Here is a 17254-nt window from a genome sequence, read left to right as displayed (position 1 = left end):
TCATTCAGTTGTGCAAAATCACAATCATAAATACTAATGTTCATTTATTACTATTGCAAATAGGTCAAAAATAGAATTTTAACTTCATTTATTGGTTAAGTACTCAGTATTTCACAGAATTTTTTTTCAGTTATACTAATAAACACATTAGAATCTCTCAATTAGCAATTTACATAGGAACACTGGGTTTGCAAGTGGCACTGTGTATGCCTTTCTTTCTATCAGCAATGTCTTGAACTTGGCTGAGCACTATTAGCACTCTTTCAATTAAAGGGAAATCTCAAAGTATAGTCCTTTTCTTAACGTTCTATCTTTGAGCAATATTAAAGATGATAGTGCAGTAAATATTCTCAAAGCAAATGCAAAATAATTCAGCAGGTCAGAAATTTGGTCCACTTTTAGGTTCCTAATGCCTAATAAAATCAATAGCAAACAGGTGCTAAATTGCACCCATACATATAGCACAATGATTTTCAACTTACCCTGGAAGTAACTCTCTCCCATGCTTGCTTCACCACAGCTTGATCAAGTGATAATTTACCATCTTTCCGTAATGACTGGGTTGCAAGTTCAAATTGTTTCCTTTTTACCTCATATTGTACTCTGAAATGCTTAAATGACTGCACAAAGTGAAAATCAAATCAATTGCTGTAGAGAGTGAATGAGTTAAATTCTTTAACATTTATGGAGTACCATAACCTATGGAAACTGATAAGAATCCTAATCTTTCCCAAAGAGGAATAGCACTAAACTTTTATATTTACTATATCTTTTTTTAAATTTATATATGGATAGGATTTTTGTATTTCCCTTCAGCTTTTAGATGCCTGAACCATAGATTAAAATGAGATAATAATTGATCAGATAAAATTGCAACTGGATTTAATGCTACATGGGACAGTGGCTGCATTTAGAGAACAGTCAAGCTTCAGGATAAAATTTAGGCAAAGTTTTGTATTTCTGATTTAGGTATTAACCTCTGAGAGAGCAAAATAAAGCTCTAAGTCCTATCCTCTCCACCTGTCACCTCATCCAGCCTTCAGTCATACCTCCTATCTGAGCTAAATCACACAGGATCTGGAAGGATGGCACAGACACACACTCTCTTCTAACTAGGACAGTCCTTCTTCACACTGCTGGGAAAAGCTCTGTGTTAGGCAAGCCATCTGTGCACTGTCCTACGTAGCAGAGCTGGACCTGACATTGTAATTCCTCCACCAATAACAGGCAAGACACTTTGTGTCCTTAATTCTTTAAACAACACTATGGTGACTCTCTTTACAAGATACTGTAGTACCTGCTACAGAGTGATGACAAAAAGTTGTTACCATACATCATTTCCATGCTGCTTACCTGGTATTTCTCCTGTAAGCTTGTTTCTGCCACCTGTGCTCGGGCTATGTCTCTTTCAAATTGTTCTGCCCACACCTTTAGGTCTCTTAGCACCAGTCTGTCTTCCTTCTATGATGTAGTATATCCACACATTTAAAAAAAAAATTGCAGCCTTTTAGTAGAGCTGTCAGATTTAGTCAAGAAATTAACATCTCTATAGCAAGTCAAGGTTATTAGTTGTAGTGAAAGCAAATGTGCCCAATTCTCTCATCATTTACCTTACAGTCTAAATGAAAAGCACTTTCTCAGTATGACAGAAGTCAGCAGCTAGACATGAGTCTTACAGGAGTGAAATCATGACAAATGGGGACATTGCAGTGTCAGAGGCACTATCAGCAGTTTTCATCTGATGTTAAACCAACACAAAGTTCTTTAAAGGTATGTTAACAACTAATTTTAATCTTCGACAGATTAGCAAAGTCAATTTTCAGTAAAAGTTAACTGAGCTGAGACAGGAGAGGATTTTCTAATCTTTTACCACTGTTTTATTAGCCAGTCTGCTATTGCTGGAAAGAGAAGTTATTGTCTGATTGACTTCAAAGTAATCCTTGACATCAAGCTTCAAGTTCAGAAGTCAGCAAAATATTTAGAATATTTTAACATGGAAAATGAAAAGAAAGAAAGAAAACCCAAGTACATTAAATTTCTTTTCCTTCTATGCCATTTTATGGCTTTGAAGAAAAGCATATTTGTTCTACAGTTTACCACTTCAGTCTGTCATGGCACTGCAGCTTTGTAAGGCTGCAAAATTCTCTGCAGAATTCAGTGACCTGGCAGTGGACAGAAAAACGCTAACAGGAAGTCTCAGGTCTGTAAGCTTGATATAAGCAAAGGTCATTAGGAAATAGAAAGTATTCTGTGCACTATGTAAGCAGGCTGGTCAAGTAGGATACAAGTATCCCTCTCAGATTTCCAAACAATGAACCAGATGGGTTGGCTGTTAATCAGAAGCCACTTTTTGAAACCCAAGGAGCCTTATTACCGTGAAATTTGTCAGAAACAGACAAACAACATATTTGTCTATTACAGTTAACAAATGCAACATCTCATCATAGAAGCTAATCACATAAAATGAGTCACTCTTCAAGCATTACATGAGAGAAGGAAAACTGGACCATAGGATAAAGAAGAGTAATCACTGCCTGCATTTGAGAAACAAAGTACTGTCTTTTAAGAAATTAACCTGACAGGGGAAAGAAGACAATTTATGGTTCCTTTCTTTGAAAGCTGCCTAAAATATGTAAAATATAACTTCCCCTTAGTAAGTTTTACAAGTTAAGGCTATTGCTTCATTTCAGCCAAGGAAAGGACAGGTTCATCAGGTAAGAAAGAAAACTTTGATGCATTTCTACTAGTTCATTTACTGATGCTCTGCTCAGGACAGTGGTAGCTGGTTGGACATGATTTGCAGAACAGATTTGCAATTATTGCAGTTGTCCTGATAGCCAGGTAGTTACAGTGAGGTTAACATGCTGTTAGAGCAGCTGTACTGGAACAAAGTTCTCTGTAGTTCATGCTCCTGTCTTCTGACACACACAGGCTGATACCTGAGAAAAAGTATAGGGTGGACATAACACTTCCCTGCTCCAGCTGCCTGTAATACTGGCCTTTCCTTGAACACACATGGTCTCCCAAGAAGCCAAAACTCCTAGAACTTCCAAATTCTCAAATAATTTAAATATAGAGAAGGAGAATAAAATTTCTATTCTTCTAGTCTGTGTGTGTGAATATAACACACTTTGAGAAAACCAGAAAATTCATGACTCTTCCCCTATGAGGAAAATCATAGAATCGTTTAGGTTGGAAAAGGCTTCTAAGATCATCAAATCCAACCAAGTAGAATACAAAAAGAGGGCATCTTATTCAGTCATGAAAAAGAACTTTGGTATTAAATTCACTGTATTCTTAAGAGGCTCTAACTTTAGTGAGACTATTGAGATCTCTATTAGTATTTAGCTGCCAGCTCCATAAAAGCAATACCAAACTATGCATCTTAATTGTTGAAAATCCTATAGCAACTTTACTGACTAAAAATTTCAGTAAGATGTTCTTGAAGTCATGAAGGGAACAAGTGTGCCCCAATGCTCTGCATATTACTTCTAATTCACACTATAAAATTCAGTTTCATAAAGCACTGTTTTATATTCCTCACCTTTTATATTCCTTAAGGTAAGACTTTGACAGAGCATCTATATGCCTGCAACTGTTCACACAGTAATCTGAGCAAGGCAGGCATTTTGCAAGATTACTTCATCAGTTTAAAAATTAAATAATGGCTAAAACCAGTTCTAACCAAATGTTTTTGAAATGGAATATCTCTGGGATTAAGAATACCTCTGTGGTACGTGAAGATAACATAGGAACAGCCTCACCTCCCTTAGACCACATATGGTTTCTCTGATACTAAGTTAACAGGTAGCACTTAGCCTTCTGCATTTTAAAGAACTATTTATGTAGGCAAATTTTGATCACTTTTTTAATTGCCAAAGATGTAGGTGCTTCAGCAACCACCTAACTGGATGCCATAAATTACACTGTGCAACAAAGCATGATGAATCTTTTATTTATTTATTCATATGTTTTCACAGGTTTCCAGTTCAGTACATCACTTACCACCTGCAAATTAGATTCTGTGGTCCTTGGTTGATACTAAAGCACTTTAAAGTCTCAGTTTAGGTAATCAACTAAAGAGATTCACTTTCTTAGACACCAAGGCATTTGTCATCAACACCCACCAGACTTAATGAACTATCATTCTTAAAAAAAGACTTTTATTAGTGCCTAGTATTCTTACTCTTAATACAGAAATGTCAAAAGGACATTTTCACAGATTTGTTAACTATTTTCTGAAGTCTGCACATCTGAAGTAGCATACAGATCAGAAGATAAACCACCAAACATAAATTATCTAGAACAAATATAACTATTTGTGCTTTCTCCAGCATGAGAACCATTGATCTCTGATCCATTTATTTGAATTTATCTAAAAATTCTGTGTTTCACACACTTCCAAGCAGCATTTTAAAATATTAATTTATCCTTACACAATTCCATGAATATTCACAGATTCGTAGAGATGAACAGAACTGGAGCACTCAGCTGACAAGGAACATCAAAGAAGGTATTTAGAGAGAAGCATTTATGAGTTCTGATATTATAATAGAGTAGATTTTAAATTTGAAAAAAAAGTTTTTGGCCCAGACTCAAAATCAAAACATTATTTTATTAACTGATATGCCAGAGTTAATTTCAAAATTACATAATACAGAATACTGTAGAGCTTGAAGGGCTTAAAATATAGTAAGAATCTTAATTATGCAGTGGAAAAGAAGCATTTTGTTAGTTCTCTAACACGTAATTATAAAAAGGTGAACTGTTCAAATTCTCAGGCACAGACACAATAGAATTTTCAAATATTACCTTTTAAATTTGAAAAAGTTTGTCTGTTTTTCAGGCATATTGAACCATTGTATTGCATGTGTACTGAGAAAATGAAGCCCCTCCAAAAATGTTTATGCATAAATTCAACTGATTAGGCTGTTCATTTTGAAAACTCTGGCTTATCTACATATATATATATATATATATATATATCTAAGTATTACTGTATCTACATATGTTACTGAAGCTCACTCCCTGACAGTGCTATCACAGACACAGGGTGAATGCTGAGCCAGGCACCACCTTCAGGGATGAACTATTAATGACTAGCTGCAGAAGTAGACTAAATCCCTGGAAAAGCTCAGAAAGCTATTTTTGCAGCTGCTGCTCAGGAAATTCCTCTTACAATGGGGAACTCTGCTGGCATAAAAACGTCAGAGATGACAGGATTATCTACTGAATTACTTGCTCATCAGAGCACAAGAAGAGAAAGATTTTTCATCAGAAATACTTTGAGGGGGTGAGTTTTAAGTACAGCTAAATTTATACCATGATAAGGAAATCGGCAGAGCTTCTACCATTTCAAATCTCCTCTGGCTTAAGAAGCAATGTACTGGGGCTGTGTAAGGCTAAGGATGGATAAAGTCCCATTAAAAGTGCCCAAACTTGTTTGAATGGATTGAGAATATAGGAGTAATTCTGCTATCAGTATAAATCTTTGCTTCAATACATTACTAGTTAGATATACATAATGTGAGATAAAGATGAACCCTTGATCCTAGACACTTTAAAATAATCTATTTTATATATTTATTTAGCAAAAATATCCCTATCTAAAAAGCCCAAAAAATGTGGAATTTAGGCAATTAATTGGCTCAGGTCAAACTATAAACACTATTGACTGACTGTAGTGACACCTGCAATTTATTTCACAATATATTCACTTCTGCAGTCTTCCAGTTTCACCTCTGAATGCTCATTTCATATACTCTGTGTTAGATTTCTGAACTTCTCTCAGTTAATACTAGAAAATTAGAAGTATCTAAAAGTCTAGGATGGTTAAAAATATATATTTTTTAAAACATCATAATTTAGATAAAAAGGAGCAGCACATCACGCAATTACAGATGAATACACTCTCCTTCCAACCCGTAAGCTACACACATCACTTACACAATCATACACTCTACTATCTACTCTATTAACACTGACATACAAAACCAGACATCTAAAATGAGATTAGATGTGTAGAAACACTGAACTACAATCTATTTATTTAATGTTTATATCTACACTTAAGAAAACCAAAAGCATAGTCTGAGGTTTATTACAGGAATGTTGACTTGCTTTTCTATAATATTTCTGTTAAGTAATTTGCAAAATTAAGTGTTAGGCTCTTAGGGTCAGCTCATGTAAGAGAGCAGCCCTAGATTCATCATGTTCATCTACTGCTTTTCTGGAATGATAAACTTAAGGTTAGTAAACTAATGTACATTAAACACCCCCTCCCAAATCTAAAGTCAAATAAGTGCAAGATTAAAAAAGATAACAACCATGAAAGGTCCAATTCAAGCAACTATTCTGAGCATACACCCTTACCTTAAATTTCATAAAAGAAATGACAAAAGTTGGGATTTCTTGAAGTTCCTAGCAATATGAAACAAATGGGAAAACGAGAAGCAAGGAAAAAAAAAAAAAAAAAAAAAAGCAAAATAAAATAAAGCAAAGCAGGCAGAAAGTCCAGAGAGAACAGTAAGAGCCACACATGTAGGAACACAAGATGTACTTAGAACTATTATCAAGCTCATGTGTCTATATCATATCTAGTGAAGTAGTTTTCACATTATATCTTATTTCTAGATGGCTAGTCACCACATGATTTATTTTATCTGGAAAATTACTTACCTTAGAGTAACTGTGTTTCTTTGAGATGTGTTGACTACATGAGTTCACACACTGTTCATAGCTGGTCCATGCATGAGAGATTGGACCCCTTTTAATTCTGGAAATGCACATGCAAATAGCTGTTCCCTCTGACCACAAATAAGGGATAAGATTCAATCATTACTCCACTTCGTCCAATTAAAATTCTTCATAAAGTGAACATTGAATCAGGAGGGAAGATGAACAGGAATTTGTGTAGGCAACACATCTTGTGGAAACACAGTGACAGCTGAGCTGAGTGGAGGGCGGAGGAAGAGGGTTAGAAATCTCCTCTTACCCTCCCCCTCCCTGCCAAAATTCACCCAGACACAGTCTAGTCTGAAGTAGGATTCTTCTAACTAAATGTAGGCATCTGCAACTGGGATAGTCCCTTTTCAGTTCTTTAGACAAGATAGATAAAACCAGCTGTATCAAGTATCAACTTATTCTATAGCAGGCACTTAACACATTTCAGGTAAAATATATCCTTAAACAAGAAATTAAGATTACTCCAAGAGTTCAGGAGACAAGAGTCTTGCACGGTAATCTCTCACAGGTACCTGAATTGTGTGATAAATATTTTTTTAGACTATACTTCAGCAGGAAGACAGAGAGGCTAAAACTAGGGGGTTAGACTGGTCAAGAAAACAAAAAGCTTTTTATTCAACTGCCAACTATGTTTTATCTATCATTATCTATGTGATGAATTAATCTGACTCTGTTAAAATGCTCTGCAACACAGGCTTCCAGAAGATTGTTTAGGACACTGTCTTAAGAAAGGTGCCACCTGGGAAAGTGTCTATCTCTTGCTGACTACAGATGGAGTGTTGTAAGCTTTTAGATTTTAAAGGTGAATCCTGTCCTAAGTAACTAAACTAATCAAATAATGTAAAGATGGACATAGATACTCCAGGACAGTAAAAAGGAATACAGTTTTTCCAGGAAACATTAGAAATTTAATGCAATATCAAACTCTTACTTTCTTCTCAAAGTCTGAAAGTTGCTGGTTTCTGCACTGTGACATGCAAGGGGTCAGCAGTTCTACCAAAATTTATGTGGATTGCTAGTGGAATATCTTAGTGATATCTAAGAAGAGGAAGTGATTCTGAGATCAGCACATTAGCATGTGAAATTGACTTGTGTTGTTCTGCTTCCTAGGAATTCACGTGGAATTCTGGATGCAGCTCACTATGTGCCCTTTCATAACTCGTGTGCTAGCATCTTGGTGGGTACAGGCAGAGCATGGAATGGCTGAGTAATGCATTCTCCTGCATCATCTCTGCATCAAGCTCGGGGGAAGGTGGTGAGGCTGTTCCTCAAAACCCAATCCCAGCTCAGCACATGGCCTGGCCGAGGCTGCTGGCAGCAGAAGCTGCCCTGTGTGCCGTGGTACGAGGATGGCATAGAACAGGCCACAGCACGAGCTGTCAGTGCTCACTCCATCCTCCTGAGCAGCCCCATTGCTCAGTGGGATGCTGAGACACTGCCACAAGTACATACTCAGATTAACATTGCAGGAAGGAAAATGGTAAGTTCCAGTGCTCAGGCACTGGAATCAAACAGCAAATCCACAGCTATCTTAGCCTCACACAGGCATAAGGAAGGAGATTCACTCCTTTCAGAGCTCATTTCTACCTCTGTAGGGAATGCAGAGAAACACAGATAAAAAATGCTTCTTCTTTCTCTCTTGCTGGGGCCGAGCAGATTGTCTCAGCAGTGCTTCCCATGTTTGCCATGAAGAAAGCAAATCAGCACTAGGAAGTGAGTCATGATAACTTGGCTGAGCAGAGCCATTCCAGTGCAAAGCCAATGCACTAGAGCATACACAAAACAAATTCCAGTGAAAAAATACGACTGAAAACAATTCCTTACAGCAAAGAGTTAAACATCAGTGTGAAATAGAAAGGAACATCTGTCAAAATTGTAAATGCCTCTCAAGCATAAAAGCCCAAAGTCTGTACCTAAGCAATATTTTGGACCATTCTTTTTCTTATCCAGCAACCCAGTGTGATAGAAATATAAATGACACATTGCCTCAGGTAACAAGTTATTACAATATCATTGCTCTTATGGTTAGAAGCCTGTTAAGGAATGTTAGGATCCTTTGGTTTGCTACTATATACAATAACTGTTAGTGTTATTTTTTGCTCCTGCTACTCCTGAAAAGAGGAATAAATCTTCAGGATCACCATATTATTTTCTCCACCTTCTAAACATCTGCAACACTTATTCCTTTTTCTCAGCTAATCTTTCCCAGTTTTCTTAGTGTGCTTGCTTGTCACTTGAACTGTTCATCAAAATGAAATATCATAAACTTAAAGAAAGGTATACAATGTATTTATAAAGCCCTTCCTTCATTATAAACTGTTTCTTATAGTTTTACAAGAGAAACTTACCTCGTTCTCTGGCACATCAGCCACTGTATGATGAGGATCGGGATAGTACTTCAAAAACTGGGCTACATAGGTCATGACAGACTTCTCATCTGGCTTTTCAACATCCACATCTAGACAAGTACAAAACATGGAAAATTAAATTTTTAGCTGAATGAAATTAAAATTTTAGCTAAATGTCTAAACACTACGAATTAGCACATCTGGCTTAAGACATGCCAAGTAGTTCAAACTTTTTTCAAGTATGCATTAGGTACCTTCTGGGTCAAGGAGCCTTGGGATTCCTAGCTCTGCTTCTGCAATTGTGAAGGCTTCTTCCAGGTTTTCTCTATTTGACCTTCCTCTCACTTTCTCCATGTCCACTAAATCTGGGCGGATAGCATGAATAAGAGAATGAAATGCAACACCACTCCTCCAACTTTGTCCAAAGTCTTTGATTTCAATTCCAACTTGCCTAAAGGATATGAAAGGGAAAGAAGTTATTAATAACATCAGGATGACATGAAACAGGGGGAAGCGACATGAATGCTCCACCCAGTGGTTACCCATCACTAAACCTAAACCACTTGTTTCTGTAATGCCCGGTCAAGTCAGCCACAGCTCCATCTATCCACTGCATAAATTAATTTCCCCCTATGAAGATCCAAGTGTTTTTTATTGTATACATGATGCATTTGTCTCCAGTGGGCTTGCTAGTGCCAATAAACCACGAAGCAATGAGCAATGGAGCGCCCAAAGTTCTTGAAGTTGTTGTATGATACATACAGAGTCTCTGGATGTACACACTTCCCTTCACTGTTATCTTCCTCCCTATAAATCTCACTCCATTAAAACTGCTACAGTTCAATTAGGTACATCAGTATCATACAAATAAAATTTAAAAAAACCTGCACTAACCTGTCATTTTTTAAAATGATAGCATGAACAGTGACATCACTGCTGTTTAGGGGAAACTATAACACACAAATTTCTCTATGTTCTTACCAAAAGCATGAATGATGCTATAATTTCATATACCCAGAACACTTAATATGTCCAGTAAAAAGTAAACACAAATGATCCAGAAAGAGCAATATACAATAAGAAAGTAATCAGAACTGAATCACACTTCTGAATCACTGCATCTTTTACCAGTAATTATGGAAGGTATGATGATCCACAGACAGCACAACTGTTTTTAACTTCGAGCAAGCAAGCATCCTTTCAGGACACTAAGGTAGTCTTGCCATTGGGAGGTTCAAGCAACAGTAAGTGAGTAAAGCTTTACTCAAATCTCGCTGTGATCAGTGAAACACTTCCACTGACTTTAAGGAAGCAGCCCTTGCAAACTACAGTGTGAAGCAGGCCTAGGTTAAGTGTACCACTAGGCTTCTTTCAACATATTTTATCAACTCTTCCCAATAAAACTGACAGTTTAATTTATGAATCTATTTTCATTTTGTTTGTTTGCATGTCTGGAAATAGAAGTTGGTCATTTTCCACTGTCAGTGTCTTACCAACAACAGTGCAAAGGAAGAAATTCAAATTAGACTTCACTATTAATTGCTGTATTCTACCTCTGCATAAGTCTGAGTCTTTGCTATTGCATTTCTTTTCTCTGAGGCACCATTCAACAACTGACTATTTCCCCTCTATATTTTGTAAAACTGATGTATTCAAATAGCAGTGATTCTTTAATTTGAGCAAATAAATACATGTTGCTTTACTCCTCTGATTTTCTTATTGTGGAAACTATCAATCTACTACAGTATCTTTGATATAATTTATGAGGGGGTTAATGTCTTTTTGAAGTTGAAACAGCATGGGATAGTCTTACAGAATAGAGGAAAAAAATATTTAGTTAACTAGACATAGCAAGAAATAACTCAAAAATAACTTGGATTATGAAGAATGAAGACTTAGGGCAATTTGTGTAATAGTATTTCCATTGCATCAAAAACCTGCAGAAAGATATACATAACTTTTCATCACTTGCCTTTTGACAGCAAGTGACAGAATTTAGTGTTCCTACAAGCTTTCACTGAGGAATGCTTAGCCAGCGTGGTACTGGCAGCGTCACATCGAGTGTTTTGGCAGCGGGACTAATGCATTGTCATTCAGTCATCTTAATTCCCCTTTCAGCTCCTCATTCTGTCAGAGATAATCCCATTCATTAGTCAGAAACTATAAAATATGATTGCATGCAAAATTAGTGTAAATCATTACTTATTACTTGATGTGTTGTATGGTGGTAACATTTAGCAGCCTCAGTTATCAAGAAGAATATGGTGAGGGGCTCTATAATTATACACAGAGCAAGTTGCTATATAAACACAGAGCAAAAAGATGTTCCCTGACTCTGAGACTTTAGAATCTGAGCAAAAAACCTTTCACTTAAAATATAAAATCAGTTCATCTGTAGTTTACTCACTTTGCTGCGGTGTACTGTAACCATTTTAACAAAGCCTTCCTGGCACTTCCTTGGACCTTGGTTACCACCTTCCGTTTGCTTGGGGGACTTGCAGTTTCTGAACTGACAACACTTTCCACAGAAGAAGCACTGCTAGACAAGGGCTGCAGCTGTGGGAGGTTGCTTGTAAGCTCTTCAATCTGCAGGGAAAAAAAATGAACTCTTTGTAGATAATCTTCTTGATTCACACCAGTTTCTTTAATAATTTCCCAATACAACTGTCGAAATAAAGTTGGGCAGAAGCTATAATTATCTGTGTTTTATTTAAACATACATTACATGAGCTTTAGAAATGCTAATGTATGTGCCCGGGTGATGGTCCTAAATTCAGCAGCACTAGGCATCTTTTATTGACTTTACACCCTCCAGCTAGAACAATATGCAAGTGTGTCATGTTATCTATTATCACCAAAATAGAGACAGCATCTTACTGTCTCTGTCTTACTGTCTGAGTTCAGATTATAAAATAATCCACTCATTTCAGAGTTTCATTCAATTAAAGAATGGCAGTGACCTCAATGACTTAATCTGGATAGCTTTTTACTTCCTGTTGTACTGTTCTGGCATAAATTCAATTGTGTTTTTAATTAGAGGTACCTTGTGAAGAAATAAAGAATGTATTGCAGGCAAAGCACATTAAAAGTGTTTGCTGAGGGTGAAGGATGGTGATTATGTCTTTCATCAAATGAACATGATTAACTTGATTCTGTCAAGAACATTAATTTGACTAACAATTTGGTTCTTTAACATAAAAAAGATATATCCAGAGGATGTTGCAGGACTTTTTAATCCTGTCCTCTTAAAATCCAAAGCTGTCACATCACAGAATGAGCCTGCCAGAATGAGAACCACAGCTCTTATGGAGTCCTGCTTTCAATCATGTTAAAGCTATATATCTGCCTGTGAAAAATAAAGGAAAGGTCAAAACTGACAAAAATTATGCAGAGAACTAGAGTTTCAGTATGCCTGAGAAACATAATCTTCTCTGTTCATTTCAACGAGCTATAAATTAAAATGTTAGTATCATTCTGACTAACTTTTATTCTGATGAACTCTGAACTACTACCATAGTGGCCATTGGTGAGGAGAACAGCATCCCTGAGACATCACTAGGGAGCCAAAGAACTCCATAAAGAGGAGCAATAGAATTAGTTGTTATTTTAAGTGTTGAACAGTGACTCACTTTGTTAACCCATATGGATAGGATTTAGAAGCCAGTTTTACCTCCCACCCAACTTCAACAAAATGCAAGTTATTTCTCCTCTACAAAATCAATCCTTTTTCAGTCATAGCTAAATTTCATCCTTGCAAATACATGCATCTGCCAGTGAAAATCACCATGTTTACATGTATGGTTTGAGAATAATTACGGACTGACATCTAGTGCACCAGAATTGGACTTTCAGCACAATGACCAGTGAGGTTGCTAAAGATACTTGCAACAAGAATCCACAATTCTATTACTTTCCTCTTTTGCTATGTTTTACTCTTTAGAAAAAGCAGAAGAATATGTTTTGCTGATGAAGAAACTCTGCTCTTCACAAAGACCAATCTATTCTACAGACAAGAATCTAATTTTACTCAATGTGAAGCACCCCCACCATCAATTGTTGCTTTATTCAGGATCAGACCCTCAGCAAACTACGAAGTGACTTAGCTACAGTGAAAGACTGGAACCACACCAGTTCATATAAAGATGATCTGAACCATTGTTTAAATAAACAACACTGAAGTATAAAAAGTATAGTACCTGAAAATATAAAATTATGGTCCACACCAAGCCGAGCACAATAGAAGGCCTGCCATCAGCAATATCAGTTGAGTTGATGTTGACAAGCTTAATCTATATAGAAAAGAAAATGTGTTATGATCACACAAAGAATAGCCATTATGAAATGCATTTCAAGTAGGTTCTGTATTTCAAATGCATTTCTGCAATCAAACAAGATTCTCAGTTAAAAAAAAACTAACAAAATATTGTATAGTGCAGTTTCACATTTAGAAAAGTATAATTTCACATTTAAAAAGGTTTTTCAAGTAATGGAAAACTTTTAAGACCAATCCATGCTATTATTTGTAAAAAAAAATATTTCAAGCAGGAAGGAAAATAAAAATTAGATAGAAACACTGTACAAACCGGAGATCCTCTGTATACGGACTAGCGTGAAAAGCAAAAGGAAAAATATGACAAAAAAATATATTTTAAATGCTTAAGTATTAGGTAAATGCATTAATCTATTTTTTAATGCAAAGAAATCACATTTTTGGCATATTTTACAATAAAATTTTATCAGGAGAGCAAATTAAATACTCTGCGTCAGATTTTAAACTATGCAGGGGTTCCTTGATATAGTTTTAACCCATGTGTAATGAAAAGAGAAAAATGAGCTTAAAAATAAAACTATAAAAAGGAAAGGGCTGGGAAAAGCATAAAAGAAAGAAAAGGGAAAAAAGAATGCTAGGGTTCTCCTGCAAAGAGCATTTTATTGTAAAGGCTATCACAACCACTGATTAAGGCCCCTTTGCAAGACAAGAATAACAATAGCTCTTTTAAAAATAGAATGGGAAAAATTAGTTGTCCAAGGTCAAATTAAGTTTTTCAACAGAAATAGGAACAGATTTCATGGCTATTAACTCTCAATTGGTAATCTACAGTCTGAATAAAATATCACCCTAAAATAAGTTCATAACATAAAAGGAAATAAATGGCGGGAATATATGGTAAAGAAACTAACATGTAGATAATGCTCAAGGAAGTGAAATAAAACAAGTAGTATTGGAAAGTTAGCAACTATGTTAGCACTTATTTCCTCAGCAAACTGAGGGTCAGACACCAATCATGATAAAAATATGAATGACTGCCAAAGTGCCCATCTACTACAAGCTTGTTCAAGGACAAAGGTTGTGGAAAAACCTTGGTGAACCTTGGAGTCTAAAAGAAAAGATGGAGAATGACTTCAAGTGACCTCACTTGTCTCTCCAAAACAGAGAAAAGCCTGCATTTCTCTGAATCAGCAGCTGCAAATCCACTAGATAATGTCAAGTGCAAACAAAATGTTTTTCAGACCTGTAAGGTTTCTTTCCAAATTAAATCTGCACAGGCTGCTGTGGAAGAGGCAGAGCAGAAGTCCCCATAGTTTACATTTTCAATCCTCTCCACCAATAAATCGACAGAACTCTAGGAAAATTGACATTACTAGTTCCTCCACCAGTCAATAAGGAAGATTTTCTAGTCCCTATCTTAAAAAAATATACCTCATTCTCTTAGCTGGACCAATTCCAAGAAAAGCTTTTATTTTTCTAGAAAATTAGGTTATTTTAGTATCTTTTACAAATCAAAAGATTTACAGGGACTCAGCCAAAGTTTCTGATTAGGCTACTGATCACACAAGCACAGCCTATCTAATCTATTTATTGAGTTGCCTTTATCTTTTACACCATTAAGATGGATCTAGAACTAAAAATAAACTTTTCAGAACCACGAGAAAACAAATTTTGTCCAGAATAGTATCTGTTAATTGTGAACTGCAGTTTGTAGTGTAACAGGAGTATTAGCAGAAGTCTCTTTGGACAATGAAAACAGGAAGCTGATTAAATGTGTAATAAGGTTTATTTATGGCAGAGCCCACAAATAGAGGAAGGAGATCCTGTGGTTCAGAAATATATTTGCCTTTGGTTATACATTTTCAATTTTAAAAAGTTCTCTTTTAGTTTTATTTTTACGGGCATCAGCTAAGACTTTTTCCCCTATAACATAACTGTAATTAGGTCTAGATGTCAGAGAGTCAAAAAAGAGGGAAAGGCTGCCAAAATCCAGTAACTCCCAGGGAATAGAATTCTGGAGATGTAAAATTGATCAGCTGTAACACCTCCATTGACAAAAATTGAAGTAAAATGCAGAAATTAGGGGACAAAATATCTATAATCAAATGAAAAAAAATCCAGATCTGAGTCATCAGTAGAGAGCAAAGTCAGGAAAAAGGCTAGAAACACATTGCTTTTATATATATTATTTATCATAGCTAAATCAAAATGAGTTTTTAAATTTCCTTCTTTTGTTAAATTTAAAAAACATTTTTTACTTCTCTAAAACAGCCACAGCACTGACTGTACTAGAATAAATCCAGGAATTAGTGTGAAGTCCTGGCAAGCTAAAAAGGGGTCATATTGCCCTAAGTTTTCATATCTGTAATTTCTGCAAGTAGATTTTTTTGCACAGATTTTGCATGTAAAAGCTAGTGAAGATCAGAAATCTGTTTTTTTAAGTCAGAAATTAGTGTCTCTCCTGAACTAAAGTTCATTCTTTGCTGAGAACAGCAGTGGAGAAGTAGAGATCATTAGGAGCCAGTAAGAACATTAAAAAAAAAAAAATCCTCCAAGGTGGTTCATTATTAATTTTTTTAAAAAATATAAAAAAAAGACAATTTTGACCTATGCATTACCACATATTAGTGTTGGACCTTAAAATTTTTACTTTACAGCAGCTGTTAGGCATTGTGTAGAAACTGAAGACTGCATACATAGCTCAGATTTTGGAGAATAAAAACAGATGGGTGGATATAAATCATATTCTTATGGAGACAAAGAAAGAAAAAAGTAAAACCAGGGCTAAGTGCTACCATACCTACCCGTCTACCTTCTAGAAACTTAAGAGCTGTGCCAATGTTGGCAACCCAGTGAATTCTCTTCAGATGACGTCCCTGCTCACAAGGCTTAAAGAGAAAGAACAGATTAAACTTCAATTAGAGTTATGCCAGTTTGCTTCAAAAACTGAACTTCCAGACTATTGTCAGTGCCTGTGTAAAAATTCTCCTTGGAACAGTGAAATTGTTGAATTCTGTCTTTGCATATACATCTCAGGGAGGGCTGACAGATACACGGGACACAAGTGTGATAATTCCATTATAGAAAAGTTACATACGTCCTAATCTCAGGATGCAAACTGTTGGCTTCAGTCCATAAACATCATTAAATCAGAGAACTGTTTTTCTAATGTAAAATAACTGCTACTGTTTTTGTACACACACACACACACATATATATATGCATTTGAGAGAAGACGTCATTCTCTTGGTGAAATATTTTTGCCTGCAAAGTCAAAATGGTTGTTATTTTTAAAAATCAGTCTTGAGTGAAGACATTTTACCTAAGAATTTTCATCCCATTTCTCTAGTACATTATTGGCAATTAAAACCTCAGCTAAATTCCCACTGAACAATGAATTTCATTGAACTTAAGACATGTAGGCTAAAAAAAGACAGATTTTTGTTAATTCAATCAAGAACATATGCTAAGTTTCTAATACCCGACAGTGAAATTAAATTCCCCACGGAATTTTATATTGTAATGCAAATGTGCAAGTATTGTAATTTAAATTCCCGTTCAGGATGTTACAAATGGTTTTAACAAAGGGTCTACTATAAATTCTGAATCCCTCTTGCAGCTACTACAGGATATCATATGCTAGTATACATAAACTTTAAGTTCACACACACTATTCTAGTTTTGGAATATCTCCTGTCTTTCCCTAATTAATATAGGCAGGGTACAACCCCGTGAATTTCACTGTAACAGGTGCCATCATTAAAATTCTTTTCCTGTTTTACTACTTCTGGTTTGCCACAAGAGGGAGGCTTTCTGTCTCAGACCAACAGAAACTGAAAGGGACACATTTCAATGGAGCAGAAACACACTGGGAAGTACGGCTTAATCCTGT

The 17254-nt window shown here is 35.9% G+C and overlaps 1 protein-coding gene across 15 annotated transcripts in view; it reads right to left on the bottom strand.

Moving 5' to 3' along the window:
• The window catches only part of SYNE1 (spectrin repeat containing nuclear envelope protein 1), a 290444-nt gene that overhangs the window by 213945 nt on the left and 59245 nt on the right, over positions 1–17254 (bottom strand). For all 15 annotated transcript variants that reach the window (XM_088052487.1, XM_088052496.1, XM_088052500.1 and 12 more), the window contains exons 5-11: positions 16167–16250; positions 13289–13381; positions 11500–11678; positions 9347–9543; positions 9093–9202; positions 1354–1461; positions 483–620 (exon numbers count right to left, since the gene is read on the bottom strand). In XM_088052487.1, coding sequence (XP_087908613.1) covers positions 483–620; positions 1354–1461; positions 9093–9202; positions 9347–9543; positions 11500–11678; positions 13289–13381; positions 16167–16250 — 909 coding nt within the window. The remainder of the gene's footprint in view (positions 1–482; positions 621–1353; positions 1462–9092; positions 9203–9346; positions 9544–11499; positions 11679–13288; positions 13382–16166; positions 16251–17254) is intronic.

The sequence above is a fragment of the Pseudopodoces humilis genome, chromosome 3, assembly GCF_049639895.1.
Source record: "Pseudopodoces humilis isolate 2021_Gansu_Grassland_sample_001 chromosome 3, ASM4963989v1, whole genome shotgun sequence".
NCBI classification, from domain to species: Eukaryota; Metazoa; Chordata; class Aves; order Passeriformes; family Paridae; genus Pseudopodoces; species Pseudopodoces humilis.
This window is presented reverse-complemented; position numbering and strand designations above follow the sequence as displayed.